General features: G+C 39.0%; 2 protein-coding genes across 2 annotated transcripts; both read left to right on the top strand.

Annotated features, from left to right (window-relative positions):
* Positions 1-14: 14 nt before the first annotated feature.
* On the top strand, positions 15-9,930 carry LOC144195744 (mitogen-activated protein kinase 4-like). The gene is made up of 12 exons (XM_077715565.1): positions 15-102; positions 251-1,220; positions 1,295-1,367; positions 2,814-3,042; positions 3,478-3,871; positions 4,370-4,545; positions 6,348-6,492; positions 7,361-7,443; positions 7,545-7,623; positions 7,778-7,997; positions 8,081-8,228; positions 8,472-9,930. Exons 5-12 carry the CDS (start codon positions 3,505-3,507, stop codon positions 9,321-9,323), a joined length of 2,070 nt encoding a protein of 689 aa, XP_077571691.1. The 5' UTR covers positions 15-102; positions 251-1,220; positions 1,295-1,367; positions 2,814-3,042; positions 3,478-3,504; the 3' UTR covers positions 9,324-9,930.
* Positions 9,931-10,871: 941 nt separating this feature from the next.
* On the top strand, positions 10,872-18,859 carry LOC144195883 (NAD-dependent malic enzyme, mitochondrial-like). The gene is made up of 15 exons (XM_077715751.1): positions 10,872-11,014; positions 12,786-12,926; positions 14,594-14,727; positions 14,809-14,958; positions 15,097-15,172; positions 15,258-15,419; positions 15,498-15,711; positions 15,968-16,065; positions 16,141-16,254; positions 16,337-16,448; positions 16,778-16,920; positions 17,055-17,157; positions 17,234-17,304; positions 17,466-17,564; positions 17,832-18,859. The coding sequence occupies exons 2-15, from the start codon at positions 12,810-12,812 to the stop codon at positions 17,994-17,996; spliced, it is 1,758 nt and encodes a 585-aa protein (XP_077571877.1). The 5' UTR covers positions 10,872-11,014; positions 12,786-12,809; the 3' UTR covers positions 17,997-18,859.
* Positions 18,860-19,043: the final 184 nt, after the last annotated feature.

The raw sequence follows: 19,043 nt of genomic DNA, 5'->3' as shown, positions 1-19,043 counted from the left end.
GATTTTTAAAATTAAACCTTTGAAGAATTTGGTGCAGCGACCAGATCCTCCTAAAGATGGTGCAGATGAGGCTCTTTATTTTGAAAGCAAAACCAGTGGATGGTAAGAAACACCTATGACATTACAAATATGTGAATAATATAAGACAACAGTGTGCTTTTGAAGAACTTAAGAACAACTTAAGTGAAAAAACTTGCTAACCATAGATTGGGAAATTTCAGCAACTGATGTAACAAATGTTTACTTTTAGTGGAACGGAAATACACTAGACTACAGGCAAAAGGTTTCCACACCTCATTGAAGACAACATTGATTGTCCCAACCCCATTGATAAAGGCTGATTAAGTGTAGCTGATGGGCTGGAAGATTGTCCTGGGGCAGATGACAGTGGTGCGTAGCATAGGGCCCTATCAGTCTTGCCTTTCACTGGCCTGATACTGTATCATCTACCATACAGCAATCAGATTCCCTGCATGTGACACAGTAGTTGGCAAATGCATGACTTAATGCCACTGAATAGTCACAGATTTGTTTTAATATTGGATTCTCCACAATACATTACTAACATTGTGCATGAACTATGTCACACTTATCTGGTCTATCTTTCAGTAAAAGTAGACAACAATGCTACTTAGCATGTTTTTGTTTGTGTATGGTGGATCCATCACACACTTTTTAATCTCACATACAAATTCTTTTTTTCAAACATTAATTGGCCATATCTACTGTATAGGTTTTCCCACTACCGCTCTTTTAAAGACACTACAATTTGAAATGTTATGGAAAATCTGTTGTGTGTGTACTTCATGAACCTTAGCAGTTATATTCTATCCTATTGGGTGAAAAAGACAAGCAGGAAAAGGTTCAAGTGAGGTCATACTGTCTGCATGATGCTGATGTGGCTGCACAAACTCCCTGACTGAGCAGATGGAATTGTGGGAAAAGATGAAATGAGAGAAGGGTACAGTACTTCATCAACTGCAGCCGGTGTGTTCTTGCATGTGTGTATGTGACTGTGTGTTTTTATAAAGATCCCCCACTGCCTTTCTCTCACTCCCCCTCCCTCTCCTCTCTCTCCCTCTGGCTCCCCTTGCTTTCTTCTCCCTATTCTCAGGGTCCTCCGGGCAGCCTCACTCAGGCTCTCAGCTCCAGAGTAGCCTGCTGCTTTATCATCATCATCATCCTTGGATTCACTCTGTGACTGCTAACCTGCTCTTACGGTACCTCCACCATTTAAGAAAAAAATTGATATAGAGACGTGTTTTCTCAGTTCACTTCCTCCCCATCTTACCAGGTCTGCATCTGTTTATTATCTTGTTCTCCGGATCTTTTGTCTGCAAACGGGAGATGGGCTGCACGATGCTCTGGTGAGTGTGATGCTGTTTTTCCCTCTTTAATCCTGCCCTTTGGGAGTGTAGTATTGTGCAGCCACTCATGCGAGGTGAGAACTTATTTCTTCCGGATAAGCTTAGAATAATTGGCTTTGGTGGTACTGGTGCACTTTTCCCACCTCTTCACATGATGCTTTAGGGGATATAATGCAAACACATACACACAGCTCTATAAAGCCAGTATACATAAAAGAAAAAGGTGAATTCCTTTGACAACATTGCTACACTTGATAGTCAAGTGAGACTATCGCTGTACGTTAGCGCTGTACGTTATCCAGGAATGCATGGAGACGGATTTGGCACGACTGCTAGAGCAAGGAGCACTGTCGACAGGTACGTTTACCTTAGTAGATGGTGCAAATTCTCAGAGGACGGGTTTCATTATACTTTTTACTTGTACATTGATATATTTAAGTGCCCTGTAAAATGATTCGATTGGAAAAATCTGAAGTGCTTTTCTCAAAAAAACAAAAAGGAAAAAAAATAAAGAAAATACTCTATGTACATTTTGGAAATTTGCTTGTTGGAAATCATTTGGCAAATAAGAGTGCCTGAATTTTATATTTTTTATATTTTATATCAGACCTTCACACAAGCGTACACATACAGCGCACACACAAAGCGCCATCTCCAGTGGTGGTGCATTATTTATGAAGTCGTCTGGAGCTGCGCCTTACACCCAGCACCGCTAAATTATATGTAGCCTCTCTTTATTCTATTGCCTTTCTTATAGACTGGGAGCGCACAAAAGTGTATATTAAAATTTTTTATTCGATCATTAATTTGAAATGACTTTATTCCTATAGTCATATATTACTTTTGTTTTTGTTTTTTCATGCCTTTCAATTTTGAATAAAATATTTAACTTTTGAAAACACAAATATATATAAATTTCAGTCTAATCAAATATTTGCTAAATTGTAATGATTAATGATTCTGATGTTTAATTTTTTCTTTTTTATTCTTAACATTCTGATTTTCTCATTTAAAATGTCTTTATTTTATGCTTATTTGGGATTTTTGATTGAATATTTTTTTCTTAATTTGTTATTTTATCATTTTATGTTTAAGTGTTCATCTTTGCAATTTATATTTAATCTTAGTTCATTTTCACCTTGTAACGTTTTTGAGCTCTTGATGTGTTTGTTTAAATTACTTAAGATACTTTTGAAGCTACAGATGGGGAAAAAATGTTTCACAATTTGGAACCCACATAGGTCGTACTTTGAAGGACCTTATAATCTGACTGCAGCGTTTGCACATTGTCATTGTTCCCTTGAGCAAGACACTTCATCCGAGTTGGCTCTAGTGCGCCTGGCAGCGCTCTGCATTGCAGCAGCATTTCATTGATGTGCGAATGTTAACACATGTAAATATAGGCACTACATCAGCAACGTTGCTATCTTCCTTTCCCTCTTGCAGCCACGGTAACATGCTGGCTGCCGACTGACTGATGCTCACAAGTAAAGTGCTGAAACCCACCCAAGACCATTTTGCATTAAGCAATTATATGAGGGAATCAAACACATGAGGACCATAATGTAATTATCTCACATCTCTGTTGTGGAGAAACCCTGTGAATGAACCACAATGGAAGAAGAGGAAGAAAAAATAGTAGCTGTTCTATGATGTGGATAACTGGAAGGCATTGGTGAGTATCCAGTAGAGATTGAAATAACCAATGTGTGGAAATCATGTATGTCAAGTCATTCAAGTTTGATGGAAATGTTGCAATCCATTTTATTTATGTGTAATCTGATTGGAAGTCCAATGAAAAGTCAAGCTCGGTGTTAAATTTGAATAGTCTTAAACTTTTAGAAATTTTTAGAATGTACCTTTTAAAGGTAAACTGAATTTGACCAATTCTAAACTTTGAAATGCGCATGGTGTTGTATTACGGTACTTTTTGCTTAAGTTACTCTCGTTTAGGGGCCTGATTGAATTAATGGTTTATAATCTGAATGGGTGATGTGAAATTGTTAGTTTCAATGGCCTAGTTGAATAATATTCAAATCTTTGTAAATTCCTTTTGATTCTTTACTTCAATTCAATGACTAAATGACTATTTTATGCCATTAAACTCTAGGCTCCCAATCAGGGCGAGACATCAAACATGGCCAGACAAGACACATCGTGCTTCCTCCATGGTTTTGACCTCGGCGCCCATTTCGTTGACATCAGGCCCCTCGGTGCAGGAGGCACTGGACTGGTACTGTCGGCCGTGGACCAGCACACAGGAACCCGCGTGGCCATCAAAAAGTTGGCCATGCGTGACTCTGTCACGGTGAAGCACGCGTTGAGGGAGGTGAAGATAACTCGGAGGTTGCATCACGAGAACGTGGTCCGGGTACATGAGGTCCTGACACCTTACGGACGGCCGCCGACTGGGGACCTGGCCCAGCTTGGGGCGCTGTACGTTATCCAGGAATGCATGGAGACGGACTTAGCACGACTGCTGGAGCAAGGAGCACTGTCGACAGGTACGTACGTTTACCTTAGTAGATGCTGCAAATTCTCAGAGGACAGGTTTCATTATGTAAAAAATAAAAAATAAAAGGAATTGTTCTGCTATTATTTTGTTTTACATTGCTTTTAATTTAAAAAAAAGTAATCAATAAAAGATACACACATGCATACAGTAGATGTTTTTCCAAAATCTAAATTAGAAGTGGTAACATTTACACTTGAGAAATTGGATTTGTGATAACTAATTTCAGTGTCATGTTTTGATTTTAAACATTACTTTCTATTGTTGTCTTGTGGATTTTTCTAGTTACATAATTAGATACGCTAAGAAAGCATGACGGTCATTTATACTCGCTTTTGCCTTTTCTTGAAATCATTTAATAAAAGTTTTTCCATCTCAACACTGGTCCACACCAATAAAGTATATCGATTCCAAAGAGTTTGCCAAAACGATCACACATCTACTGGTACATTCTCAGAAAGTTATGTGACTTAAGTTGTTATTTATCTAGGTCACGCCACACTGCTGTTTTACCAGCTGCTGCGGGGCCTCAAGTTCATCCACTCATCCAATGTGCTGCACCGAGACCTGAAGCCTGCCAACATTTTCATCAACACTGACCAACTGCTGCTCAAGATCGGGGATTTTGGCCTTGCCCGGATAGTTGACCCACACTATTCTCATAAGGTAAGCCGAACTAAACTCATATTTTGCTCAAGCCATTATTGGACTGCATTAAACAGTGAATATATACTAATTGAATATTATGGCCCGCAGAAGAAGGATTGATTCTTAGTACATAGAGTATTGTAACAATGGATGTCTTGGATTTTTCTCCCTGATCATTGTTCCTTTTGACTTGTGAGCCAGTCACGCTGAAGGGCATATTGTAACGCAATTGAAAAGATATGATTCTTCTCCATTACACTCTGGAACAGTCATGCCATGAGAGAAGAGATAAGTACTATTCGGGACAAGAAGCATTGTTATGGGGCAGGAATGGTTCCGTGATAAGACGGGATAGAGTGTAGCATTTCAAATTACTGACTATCTACCTCCACTGACTGATAGACGTACTCTCAAGCAGCACACTGCAATACTGGCTTATATTTCACCCTTATACATCTTAGGTTTCTTTTCAGAAACTCGGCACCATCCTTTCTTTGTGCATCTTCTATCAGGTTTAGTTTTTTTCTTCAGATATATAGCTAAGCTCTATTTAGTAAGAATATATTCTGCAATGTAGTGAAAGTCATTGGGTTTTTCAAAGTAGTTCTTTCTTTGTATTTTCTTTTCAAGGCCTCAAAATTTCACTTGTTTTTGTTCTTCTTAGGGCACTGACTGAATGTGCTACTTTCGATTGCTGGGTGCATTCAAGGCTGAATTAGTTATACAGTACAGGGGTTGGAGTGGGTCAGAATATATATTTATATTCCAGGCGCAACCTGTATATGCTCAGGTTTACTATTTCTCATCCTAACCTTATGATCTGTATGATCATCTTCATCACCACCAATGATGCAACATTAGACGAGCTGTACGTGCACTTGAGATGAAAGGTGAGCTCTGCCAACTCTGATCACGGGACAGCGGATCAGCTGTGTGCACACCAGGGTGTGTTTGCTGAAGGGCAAAGGCAGAGGACAAATGGAGGCAGGGAAGTGGGAAATGTTTAGGCATGACACCGAGTAAAGTGAGAAAAAGCATTAATTTATTTTGAGAGAACATCATTTGCACTAATGATATCAAAAGTTGTGGTTTAGTGTTAAACTATGTGAGTAAAGTATTTAGGTTGTCATTTGCAATAGTGTTAAAGTAATACTACAGCACAACTAGAACTAAAAAAGATCTTTTCTCACCCTCATTAGAACATCTCTCATAAACTCATTTCTATATATCATTGCCTCATACAGCCTAGCAGACTTAAGTGAGCAATTACAACGCACCAAGTACAAGATAAAGTCACAATTAGCAGGAGGGAAAAAGCGGATAATGACAGCAAGAAGATTACCACCCACTTAAAACCACACATTCTAGCCATTTAGTTCAATCAAGATGATTACTGTAAATGATACAGAATGTATTGATTCAATGCATATTAACCCACAAATAAGTAATATTTGAGTCTCCATTGAGCTGAATGTCTATGATAACAACATAAACATAAGAAAATCTATCTATGTTAATTGCAACGAATTGCAAAGCTAGGCTAAGTAATCTTTTTCCAAAAAAGAAGAGAAATAGCATTGTTATGACAATAGAATAGCAAGGTTATGAGAAACAATGAACCCAACATTTTAAATCACTGGCATAGTAGTGTCTCTAAATAGATAAAAAAAAATAACATTGTTAGAAGTCCCCCACATAGGCTTCTTTGTTATTCAGACAAAATATCCACTGCATTGCATTAGATTGCACCAAAAGGTTCGAACAACAGAACAGCTGCATTACATCGTCTCCTAAAAGCTTTGCTTGTTGTTTTCCCACAGGGTTATCTGTCCGAAGGCCTGGTCACCAAGTGGTATTGCTCCCCTCGACTGCTTCTGTCACCAAACAACTACACAAAGGCTATAGACATGTGGGCTGCAGGCTGCATTCTAGCTGAGATGCTCACTGGACGCATGCTCTTTGCAGGTAACACTCTGATTTATAAGTGTAGAGCTCAGTAAGTATGAACATTTGAGTCCTGCAACCCCCCAAAACCAAAAAAAAATCGGACTTATTTTTGTGATAGTCTGTCCCTTATACTCTTTTCCAAATCAGGATATTACAATAATAATTTTGAAAACACTTAGGACATGCCATTATCCCCACTTAGATGATTTTGACATCCATAATGCTATATGACACTACACCAGGTGGCGTCTGTTGAGAGAGTTTGTTCAGAACAGACGACAGGGCGATGTTCTCTCTGCAATCTTGGTAATTGCCTGAGCAGAATACCAATGATTTCAGAGTAAGTCTGCCAGTTCATCTGACCTCCACTGTCCTGCCAAACACCACAATGGAGAACACATATGGGAGGGGGTATTGAACTGCTACAGGGCCTATGTCCGATTATTATTATTGTTAGTCATCTTTCATTGTTATTTAAATTCCACAATCTACAGAGCAAAGCAGTGAAAAAAGAATTTTTGTTCTTTTTATTAATATTTGCCAAAGCTGATGTAAGCAAGCTCTGTTTACTTTTATGTAGGAAAGATGAGACCTGTGGGAAAAGTGTCGAAAATATTCAACCCACTAATGCATAATGCATAGAATGCACTACTTGGTGGTTAATATTCCAAGATAGCACATTCTGCTGGTATGGCGACGTTACTGCAGTAAATTTAATGTCGAAATGTTAGACAGTAATTGGATTGTGGTAAAATGAGGACTATATTTTTAAGTACAGGAATCAGACTATAAATATATGATTTCCTTTTAATTTGCCATTTAGACAAGTGGTTTTGTCTAGCCTGTCCTTTATTGTACTGATTGGTCACTCTCATTTTCATCTCAGGAGCTCACGAGCTTGAGCAGATGCAGCTGATTCTCGCCACAGTACCCGTGATTCGAAATGAGGACAGACAGGACTTGCTACAGGTGTCTGCTCTTATTCTTCATCATTTACCAAAAAAATCATTGCCATTATTGTTCTACTAGTATCCTGCACCAACCACATTTTTACCTGTTTTGCTATCAAGGTGATGCCTTCATGTATTAACCATGGCTGGAAAATCAAGAAGCCATTTTCTGTGCTGCTCCCTGAAGTGAACGCAGAAGGTGAGCAAAGACATTTAAGTGACCATTTGGAATGGAAAAACATTTTTACTCTTTATAATATTATGAAATTGTCTTGAAATAATACAAGTTATGGAATGGGTGACATATGACTAAAACTGACATTCCTGAACATTTGTCATCCTTTTCCTCTCAGCTGTGGACTTCCTGGAGCAAATTCTGACATTCAACCCCATGGACCGTCTGACAGCTGAAGCAGCGCTATCCCATTCATTTCTTCGCCAATACTCGTGTCCTGAGGATGAGCCTACCTCATTGCACCCCTTCCGCATTGAGGACGAACTGGAGGAAATTCGGGTCGTAGGGCACAACCTCAGCAACAGTCCCAGCCGGTCATCCAGCATCCACTGGGACAGGTGATCCCTCCAAGCCCTCCTTATAAACTCAGCCACTTAAACAATAATCATCTTTTTTTCCATTCCTCATTTTGCACATACAGTTTGTCAACAGATTTGTCCTGGCACGAGGCAAGTGGGAAGTGTCACTGCATACCTTCAGGTTACATGACCTCGGATATGGAGAATACCATAGAAGAAGTGCAGAGGGACCCACGAGCCTGCTGTTCGTCACTTCTAGAAGAAGCCCAGGTAATCAATAATTCCTTAAAAGCAATAAATGAGTGATGAACTGAAATGTGTGCACATCATGTACCTCATTTTACATAATAAAAGGATGCAGTCAAAAAAATAAAGAAAAAGAAAAGAGTACCACAATTTCTGATACTGGAAATGATTCTCATTACAAAGACATGGCTAGCTGTACCTTACAAAAGATTATGCATATTTAGAAAAGGTTCCTCATAGTTGTCTTTACCTTTCCATTCCCTCAAGGTGGATCCACGTAAATATTCCCACAGCAGTTCCGCTGAACGCTACATGGAGTACTCCCACTCCTCACTGGACCGAGCATCCGGTTTTGGCCTTGGCGACCTAGACTGTGGCCGCTCTTGTGACTATAAAGTGGGATCACCGTCCTACCTAGATCGGATTGCCTGGCAGGATGGCAAACCTCAGCACTACTCAGAACCACGCCTCATTTTGGATCTGTCGCACTGGAAGCGTAACACCAGCAACCCTCCAAGGCCTATCCAGCCTCTTGGTGGAAGCGTGGAGGACATGAGGGAGGTGAACGTGGAGGGCGAGGTTGCAGGAACGGGAACTGGGGATTTATTCCAGGAAATCTCCCGCTGGGTGGAGAGCACCCAGTCCCGTCTGTACTCACCCAGTCCCAGTCCATCTCTGGAGCGGCACTCCTGCTACACATCCTCCCCACCTGTTCCACTTACGCCTACAGACCTCCCGACCCCCATCTTCAACGACCTGGACGTGGAGTCCCCCCACTTGGCTGTTGAGGACAGACTCAGCCCCTTCCCACCTGTGACTTCTCCTTCTCTTTGTTCCCTCCTTCCATCCATTAACACCTCTCCTCTTCTCCCTCCAGCAATGCTTTCCACTACCAGTTCTTCCTCCCCCGTCATCCAACCAGATGAGTCACTTCCCGTAAAGCAGAAGGAATGCTTATTTGACCTGGACGTGTTCATCTCTCGAGCGTTGAAGCTTTGTCGGCAGAAGAAGGACAAATGCGACGGAAAAGGAAGGCGAGAGGAGAGCAAGCAGGTTAAGATCAACTGCCGGTTGCCCCAAACTCCTGAGCACAGGACTCCACCATCCTCGCAAACTTAAAGACTACTGTAAGATTTTACACAGCTACAGGCTTTCACTGGTAAGTTCTATAAACTCACTTTTCTAGTGTTAGTGTTAAGGTTTTATTATGGGTTTGTTGGTACTTTTATAGGTAAGATTTGGCAATATCATCTTTTCCAGAATTAAACTCATCCACAATTTGCCTTAGTGAAATGAATTGAAATACTACCATTATTTGGTTCCAGTCAGATTAAAAATAACAAGGTAGTGTAGTAGTAATGGTAAATACGCTAATACATTGACTAATTACAGTGCCCCACCTTCCAAGTTACAAGCTGTTACTTTTTTTTACTCGAAGGACTACAAAAAATCTGTTCAGATACTTAAAAAAAAAACATTTAAAAATACGGTTACCAGGCAAATACACAGATTTATCCTTGTGGTTTGATTTGTTTTTGTATCTGAATTCCACAATTTTACACACAAAAAAACCCAGTATCTCCCACATAGAGGAAGTTCTTCTGAATTTATTACTCAAGAATACCATAAGACAAGGTACTATTATATATTCTTGCATAAAAAGTGTAACTTTGGTTACATGCTCAAGTTTTTGGGATGTTTTGGGACTGTTGCGTGGCATCCAGATTTGTTGATTATTTTTTTTTTTTACCCCTGTTGCTGTGGTGTGATGCTCTTTATGTGCAGTTTTTATTGCACCATTCTATATTATTGTAATTGACATATACTCTATGTCCTTTAATTCTAAAGAAATCACACATCTGAACAATATACAAGTATCCTAATTTTAAACCTGTCATAAGAGTAATCATAATATATATATAGTTTTTATTTCCATGCTTGTAGAAAGTTGTTAACCATGCTGAAATGTGCCTAAACCCTGAAATGAGCTGCATTTAATATCGCTTAAGCACTTCTATCTTTAAGAATGCTATTGTCACCTTGGTCTTGAAACCTGAATTCAAACTGACTGAAAAATGAGGTAATTTCCACAAAAAAGGCTCCAATTTTATTCACTGTAGACACGGCACATTTTTACCATAAGGTGCAACAAAATATAACAATTTCAATGATGATTCCGGTCCAATGAGCACATTGATAACTTGTACATATTTCACTAAACAAGCAATAACACTATAATAGCACTAATTGAATATACAGTTAAGAAACAATTTTTTTGTGAATGATATAAGACATCTGCTTCTGCACACCTCAATGCTTCCCAGGTTTTTTCTGAATAGAAACAAAGCTACCAAATTGCAATCTGCATGTTTGATCTTAATGCCATTTGTTTTTGCAGGCTTTTTCTACACAATTTTGATCAAGGTCCAAGCTTCACATCCTAAATATGTATTTTTAATGTTTCAGATTTTGCATTTTATTTGTGAAATAATGTGTATTAAAACAAATAGAAAATTTAATGTCTTCCCTCAGGTGCTCTGCAGTGTTTACGGTGAAAATACATCAGTGTACGTATGTGCAAGTTGTATTCAAAGTGCGTCTCCATGTTATTAGTTACGGTAAACGTCAAACTGGAATCCCGTCTTCTGATTGGCTGATCGTGTCAGTCCCTCTCGATTGCGGATGTCAGCCTTTACAGTGCATCTGTGACTTCAGTGGCTACAACTGTCATCGGAGTCGCTGTACGAGCCACTAAAACGATGTCCAGCAGGGATCTAATCTAAATTCCCCACAGCAACACAAAAAATCAGGTAAGACGTCCTTTAAAACTTATAATTTAAAACTCAAGAGTAGAAAAAAGGGAGGAAGCATCGATTTATATGACGAGTGCATGCGCTAATTCAACACGTCTGTCAAAATTCTTTGCCCTGCGTCATTCATTTTATTTTAAAAAATCGTTCTTAAATGTTCCATTGTCTGTCTAGCCAAACCCAAAGATACATTTTGTGTTTATGATCTGCGCGTGACCGGTTGCCAAGCTAGATAATTCGATGACTAGTGCAGCCTTTTGCAATTCAATGGCTGCGTGATTCATTTCTGCTGTCCTCTACTGTTTTTAAAAGACAGGCTTAGCACTTTCAGGTCTTTTTTTTTGTTTAGTTACACATTAAACAAAGAGGAAATGTTCTCAAAAAATTCGCCACTTGGGTCCTATTAATAGTTAGTTAGTCGTGCATTGAATAAATGAATGAATGTAGGTGCCACTGACTTGATAGGCTATTTTACTCTTTCATCATAAAACTTTGGACATTAAAGAATGTCAGTCAGTAGGTTTTATTTCTTTATAGGCTACAAGATACCATGGAATGATGACCCTTGTTACTAAGAGTGAAAAGGATCAGCTAATTACATTACCTAAGGATTAGAAAAAAAACCCGAAGAACCTGAAAGGTTGAACAGAGCTTACCAGATACATAGACTTATTTCAACATAAGTAATCCTCTGTTTATTTAACAATCCACAGAAAACTTACAAATTCACACTTTTTGCCCTCTTGGTGAAATATCCTTAAATGCCACAAGGTGGTGCCCAAACTCAGATTCAAATAGTGGTTGTTGACAAGAAAGTATGTTGAAGTGACTCACCTCAACAAACATTAAAAACTTTGCATACTGTATTAGTGAGAAGTTTGCTTTAGAAGTAGCACGTATTTGTTCAAACACTAAATTCCACCATGAGTTAACATGATAATGAACTCCATATTTGCCATTGGCCTGGAGAAGGCAAATATAAGTTAATAAGTTCTGCTAGACAAGAGAATGTTGTGAAGTGCCTATAATTCTTTATTCCTATGGTGTTTTTATCCTAACATGACACACACATCGTAAAAAAAAAAATGCATAGCGCAATAACTGTGTGTCAAACTCAATTTAGTCCATGGCCCAGATTCACTCTAATTTGATCTCACATAGCCCAGACCAGTATATTTGTGTCTTAATCTATAAATAACAACAATTCACAATTTTCCCAGTTTGGTTGCAATTTACAAGTGAATTTTATAAAAACAGTCCTACTTAATATTATCTTGTTGCTAAGGGTTCTTTAAAAACGTATGGGTGTACCCCGCCTCCTCTCCATAGTTAACTGGGGTAGGCTCCAGCATCCTCGCTTTCTTCGTCGATTCCAGACACTCCCACTCTTATTTTATCGCTAAATGAGGTGACCAAAATATTCGATAGCATCTTGGCACGTGCTCTTTTCATTTCTTTCTTCGTGTGGAGCAGCAGTAAAATAAGGATTATGTCCACTCTTCAAAAGCTGTACTTTCACGCACATCAAATCACTGACGTCATCGTGCAGATTAAAAACCTCAGCTCTTCTAATCTTTGTGTAATTATTTTCTTGTCAATATGTTTCAATTGAAACCCCTATGAATGAATACATACAATATGATTTACTTGCTCGTAATAGAAAAATAGAAAAATATTAATTGGGGTGAATCTTATTTCCATGATGACCCTTTTCTTCTTCCATCAGTGAGCTAACGTTTCTATTGGCCCTCCTCTCTCTTCAACCTTCCAGCATCCAGACTACCGACAGTCCAACATGCTCTCCCGGCTCAGGAGCAGCTTTTCCCTAAGGTCTGCCTACGTGTCTACGTGCAGATGGGCACACACAAAGGAGAAGGGCAAGCCCTTAATGCTCAACCCCCGCACCAACAAAGTAAGCGTGCTTTAAACATGTACATTTTGTGCTATTGTGTGATGAGCATATGGTTTTTGTGTGGCAGAGTGAATGATGATTACACTACATGTCCTGAATGTATGTTCTATAGTACAGTGAAGAGATGGTTTGTATTGTAATGGATCTAAAATGTCCTCTTGAAACCAGATTGATGCTTCCTAGCTTTGCTTTAGTGCAAAAGCATTGTACTGTATGTATATATTATTTAAAAATATATATCGTTCATTGTCGAATTTAGTGATAATATTTACTAATACACTACTCATTTAATTGCAAAAAAATGCTTATTCTTCTATTGTAAAAAATAATCAAGAGGCTCTTTTTACTCAAGTGAACAGTGTTGGGTATCTTTAGCAGTCAGCTCTTGAGATCCAGAATTACTAAAAACTAAAAAAAAAAAGTAAGTAAATAACAGTAGAAAAAAATAATGATTTAAATATCCAAATTAAATTACGAGATAAGTATGTATGTAATATTAGGAAAGGTTTAAATCATTTTGTTTCATTTTGTAAATTGAGTTATTTTACTTAAACCCTTCTAAATTCTGAAATTCGCTGTCTTTCCTGTCATCCTTCCAGACATATTCATCTCTTCAGTTGTTTTACATGAACCCTGACATGTCATTCTTCGCTAGCTTTTTGTACGAGGAAAGCCATTTATGAGATTCAGCAAATCATGTTATGCGAGTTAAGACATTAATCAGACTGTCTAGTTCAAGGTACACAATGTTCATCATGATTTCCTGCAGCAGTAACTTCCTTCCACGCAAAAAAATATCTCGTAAGCATTATTTTACATCACAATTTCCGATCTTATGCAGTGTTGCTGCTAGTGTTCATTTATGCTTTAAACTTCATAGTCTACAAAAAAGACTTTTTTTAATAAAGTTAGAATACATGTTATGACTAAGGCTTGGATTCTCTCTGCTTATGCCCAACTTAGACCTGACCAGAGTAAGTGTCGTACTATAAATAGACATTCCAAACTTACATCTCAACAGGTCCTTCACCAACTGTTATCAGTTCTTGGTAATCACTGGCAATTGTATTTCATATGCTTAAGCATCATATTCAAACTAAATCTTAACATAGTTTCACCATGATATTAAGCAAGCTATTCAGAAAAATTGTTCTATCAGCATGACTTTGCGTTTACTATGATCTCCTCCCTCTGTACGTGTCCAAACATAATGAGCCTCAGATGTAGTACTAGATTTGTGGAACTATATGCAAATAAAGGAACCGAGGCTGTACTATAGTAACTCACACCGCATCACGTACCCTCTAATGGCTTCCAGCAGACAACGCCCTCTTTTTCAAAAGTGCTTTGCTGTGCTCTCTCCACTCAGCTGTTGGCTTCATCCATCAGGGGAGAGAACAAGTCAAGTTACTCTATCTAATGGCACTCTTCCACCTTGTGATACAAAGGTCATGGAAGAGGGCCTCCAAGCTACACACTAAATGTCAGATTTACAGATGCCATGTCTGCTTTGCAAGCAGTATGAAGTGTACTCAGACACATTTCACATGTGGCATCAGATCTCATAGGAGAGGAACCACCCTTTTTTCCCCTAAAGTTCAAATTCAATGAAGCCTTTCATTTGTAATTCTCAAGAGAAAACATTTAATTGTTGTGTTTTTCCACAGGGAATGGCCTTTTCTTTACAAGAGCGACAGATACTAGGCTTACACGGCCTACTGCCTCCTAAAGTAGAAACTCAAGACCTCCAGGCCTTGCGCTTCCAGAAGAATCTCAAGAAAATGACGGACCCCCTCGAAAAGTAAAATCATATTGTGTTCACTGTTAAAATTACAAACCTCCTGTTTTTTATACATTCTACGTGTACTATTTAACTGGACAGGTACGTCTACTTAATGGGCATCCAGGAGAGAAATGAGAGGCTGTTCTACAGAGTGCTGATGGGAGACATCGAGGAGCTGATGCCTATCGTTTACACACCTACAGTCGGCCTGGCCTGTACACAGTATGGACACATCTTTAGACGACCCAAGTAAGGAATGCATCTATAATTTCTATCATCAAAAACTTTTACTTCTAAAAAAACGGAGACTTTGGAATTTTAGAAAGAAGCTAAGGATGCATTTATATTTAATTTGATTACAAGCCCTGTTATTTTTTTTTTTGATAGGGGCTTGTTTATCTCCATTCTGGATAGAGGACACGTTCGCTCCATCTTGGACAACTGGCCAGAAACAAATGTGTCCGTGAGTCTTCCCCCTTTAACCTAATAGGAACTCTGAATTGAAAGGAAATTGTACATCACAATAACGAATGCTTCCCCCTTTGTAGGCAGTCGTCGTGACTGATGGAGAGCGTATTTTAGGCCTCGGCGACTTGGGTGTTTATGGCATGGGAATCCCTGTTGGCAAACTCTGCCTGTACACGGCCTGCGCTGGCATCAGACCTGAGAAGTGCCTTCCCGTCGTTATTGACGTCGGGACAGACAACGAGGTCAGGAGGAGATCTGTCAAATCTGAATGCCTAAAATACCATTATTTCACAACCTGTCTTTTCTGACCCATCAATCAGACTCTACTTAAGGATCCCCTCTACATGGGACTCTACCAGAGGAGGGATCGCTCGCAGGCTTACGATGACCTCATCGACGAATTCATGGAGGCCGTAGTGGACAAATATGGGCAGGATACACTGATCCAGTTTGAGGATTTTGGGAACCACAATGCTTTCCGTTTTCTCAGGAAGTACAGGGAGAAGTACTGCACCTTTAACGATGATATTCAAGGTAAAATAGTATAGTTGCTGGTGGATGACTGATTCTACCATGTTTCTTAGAAGATTTCATAATGTGACACCTATGTTTATTATAAAATCCTTGTATATAGTGGTATCTATTACTGGATATCAAAAGCATTATACAAATCATACAAATATTGCGGCGTAACTTAGGGCCACAAGGAAACATAGTATCATAAATGTACATATTCCTAACACCAGGTATAGGTTCATTTCAATAATTTTCTGTTTGTTACTCATTGTAGGGACAGCAGCTATGGCCCTTGCTGGTCTGCTCGCGGCTCAGAGAGCCACTGGAAAGCCTATCACGGAACACCAAGTGCTTTTCCTCGGAGCCGGAGAGGTACACTAACCCTACTGCTCAGTTGTGTGTTTTGTGAAAATTCAATTGAATGGATAAATTTTGCTGGGTCTATAGGCTGCTCTGGGAATCGCAAACTTGATTGTCATGGCCATGATGGAGTTAGGCATGTCGCAGGCGGATGCCAGGGAGAGGATCTGGATGTTTGACAAAGACGGCTTGCTCGTTAAGGTCAGTATAAGTGAAAAGCATGCTTCATGTCTGGCTCATAGAAGTGGTTGTCTTCAATTGGCGGCACTGTTTGTATCCCCAGGGAAGGTCGCAGGCAACAGACGCTAACCAGGAAGCATTTGTTCACAAAAGTCCTGGTGATGTTCACAGCTTTCTGGATGCCATCAATACCATTAGACCAACGGCTATTATTGGTAAGAACACACTTTTGGTGGGAATTTTTTACACTTGAATTCATTTTTTACACTTGAATTCATTCACGTTCTTAACGATGTGCTGCTCCTTATATTAAGTGTCAAAGTAACCTTACATTTTATGTTTTTTTTCTTCCTAAGACATTATTTGCAATGATATTTCACCATGTAAAACTCATCGCTCACAGCGTCCTTTCCAATAACTTTTCAAGGAGTCAAAAATACAAATGCATATGTATTGAGAATAACTCTTGTGTAACTGTATTTTAAACCAAATGAAGGTTTTGGTCATACTTTTTAATTTTTTTTCTTCTATCCTCCACTGGCAGGCGTGGCGGGAGCCGGTCGCCTGTTCACCCACGATACCATCAAAGCCATGGGGGCCATAAATGATCGCCCCATCATCTTCGCCCTGAGCAACCCTACAACCAAAGCAGAGTGTACCGCTGAAGATGCCTATACGTTTACTGATGTATACACAATTAACTCTTATACAAATAATACAGAAACCGTACAGTGAACCCCAGATATGGGCACTTTAGCTTTCTAGAATTTCATTAGATTTATTGGCATTTTAACGACAACACTTCACAAATACACCAACAGGGCAGATGTCTCTTTGCAAGCGGTAGTCCTTTTGATCCAGTGACTCTGAGTGATGGGCGAGTTTTCACCCCTGGGCAAGGCAATAATGCTTACATCTTCCCAGGTGAGCAACAAAAGCAAAATCTTCATTAGCCGTAGAAATAACAGAGTAGACTCTTATATTCCTTCATGTGTGGCAGGTGTGGCTCTAGCTGTCATCCTAAGCGGGGTGCGTCACATCAGTGATACAGTATTCTTGGAGGCTGCTAAGGTCTGTTACAACTGTGATCTGTACTCTATGTTGTCAATGTTAACTGGCAGTATGTTTCCAATAGGCTGCCACCACTATCTTGTGTTTATGTATTATGTCTATTGACATAACATGGAAAACTACTTGTTCATATGCAGTAAGTTGCACTGTTATATTTGCAGACATTGGCAGAACAGGTCACCGATAAAGAGCTGAAAGAAGGTCGACTATACCCTCCTTTATCCAACATCAGAGAAGTTTCTCTCAAGATGGCTGTGAAGGCAAGCCAAATACACATTTTGTAAACATCTGTTATATTAAGTTGGAGGGCTGAGCAGCAATGGAAAGATGATTAATGTATAATATTGCATTATTTCCCTGCACTGCATATCCTAATTTTATAATTGTATTGTATATACATTTGTTTCCTTGTAATAGAACAACTGGATTTCTCAAATATGTTTTCCCTGGTCTCTGCTTAAATTAGTGTGCTACTGCAATGGCACCAGTGTTACTTAGCTCTCATGACTGTGTTTCTGTATAAGCAGGTGGTGGAATATGTGTACGCCAAGGGCATGGCCTTTCGCTACCCGGAGCCAGTGGACAAGAATGCTCTCGTGCATTCAACGGTGTGGAACACAAACTATGACTCCTTCCTGCCGGACACCTACGACTGGCCTGGGGTCAACTTCAGCCCCAAACCTAGTAACTAGACATACACACACACTCCTTAAGTTACGTTGCCACTCCATTCATACAGCCATACCATGAAGAACAACTGAACTGAATGTATTATGTTACATTTTAGCTGCCTTGTGATAGCATTGGCATTTGAGTTTGGAATTTTCAGGTTTTTTTTTCTAGCCTCGCTGATAAATACCTTTAACACTTGCATCCCCTAGTGGTGCAAAAGGCCAACATCTAGCCCTAAAATATTTTCCCTACAAGCAGTCCAAATAGATGATTTATATTTAAATAAAACACTAAAGACATACTTTTAACGGGTTTAGTAATTGTTAGTACCTACTTCTTAAAAGAAAAAATACCCAATACTGGATAAGGGAGCAAACAATTGTGTTTTATGTACCCAAGATGACTAACACATGAATCATGTAATATCATTTTTTTAGTACACTTTCACCAATTTGCACTCTTTAACAATATTTCTCCATTGTGCCATTTGAGGGAAATCGTGTTCACATGTTGCTTAACCATGCAAAATACCAATGCGGTAATATATTTTCAGTACTTAGCAGATTTTTACAGTGCATACTTATTTTTGCTAATTCAATATGTTGGAAAAGAAAATTAAATATGACCCATTTTGGAAATCACATGTGTAATTTAATCTAATCTATATTTTATATACAAAAAAAAGCAACATTATTCCTTCATTTTGCTGCAAATTGTAGTCATTGTGACCTCACACACTGGACAATTAGAAACCTTGTGGCCTAACCCTTTGTTTGTTTGTTTGTTTTTATGCAGTTGTAATGTTTTTCTGATGTTAGTTTTATCCATGATGAAGTCTGGATTGTCTTTCAGTATGTCAATAAAAATATTTATTTCAAGAAAACCTCTGTGTTGCCTAGCTGTCAATGTTCATTTGAGAGGAAAATTCTCTTCCAATAGTTGATTAAAATGTTGATTTATACATTCCCATCCCACCTATTTGTTTTTCTTCTCTATGAAAAGATAAGTTGTCTTAGTAGTGTGAAATCATATATTTGTGAATGGGGCGTCACCCTCTGTCGTCATTT

This window comes from Stigmatopora nigra, chromosome 4, assembly GCF_051989575.1.
Source record: "Stigmatopora nigra isolate UIUO_SnigA chromosome 4, RoL_Snig_1.1, whole genome shotgun sequence".
NCBI lineage: Eukaryota > Metazoa > Chordata > Actinopteri > Syngnathiformes > Syngnathidae > Stigmatopora > Stigmatopora nigra.
This window is presented reverse-complemented; position numbering and strand designations above follow the sequence as displayed.

Bases quoted from the DNA above. Each gene is read 5' to 3' on its own strand.
- LOC144195744 (XM_077715565.1), top strand. From the start codon at position 3,505: ATGGCCAGACAAGACACATCGTGCTTCCTCCATGGTTTTGACCTCGGC. The intron at 7,444-7,544 runs GTGTCTGCTCTT...TTTGCTATCAAG, and splicing joins ACAGACAGGACTTGCTACAG to GTGATGCCTTCATGTATTAA. The intron at 7,624-7,777 runs GTGAGCAAAGAC...TTTTCCTCTCAG, and splicing joins CCCTGAAGTGAACGCAGAAG to CTGTGGACTTCCTGGAGCAA.
- LOC144195883 (XM_077715751.1), top strand. From the start codon at position 12,810: ATGCTCTCCCGGCTCAGGAGCAGCTTTTCCCTAAGGTCTGCCTACGTG. The intron at 16,066-16,140 runs GTACACTAACCC...CTGGGTCTATAG, and splicing joins TTTTCCTCGGAGCCGGAGAG to GCTGCTCTGGGAATCGCAAA. The intron at 16,255-16,336 runs GTCAGTATAAGT...TTGTATCCCCAG, and splicing joins AAGACGGCTTGCTCGTTAAG to GGAAGGTCGCAGGCAACAGA.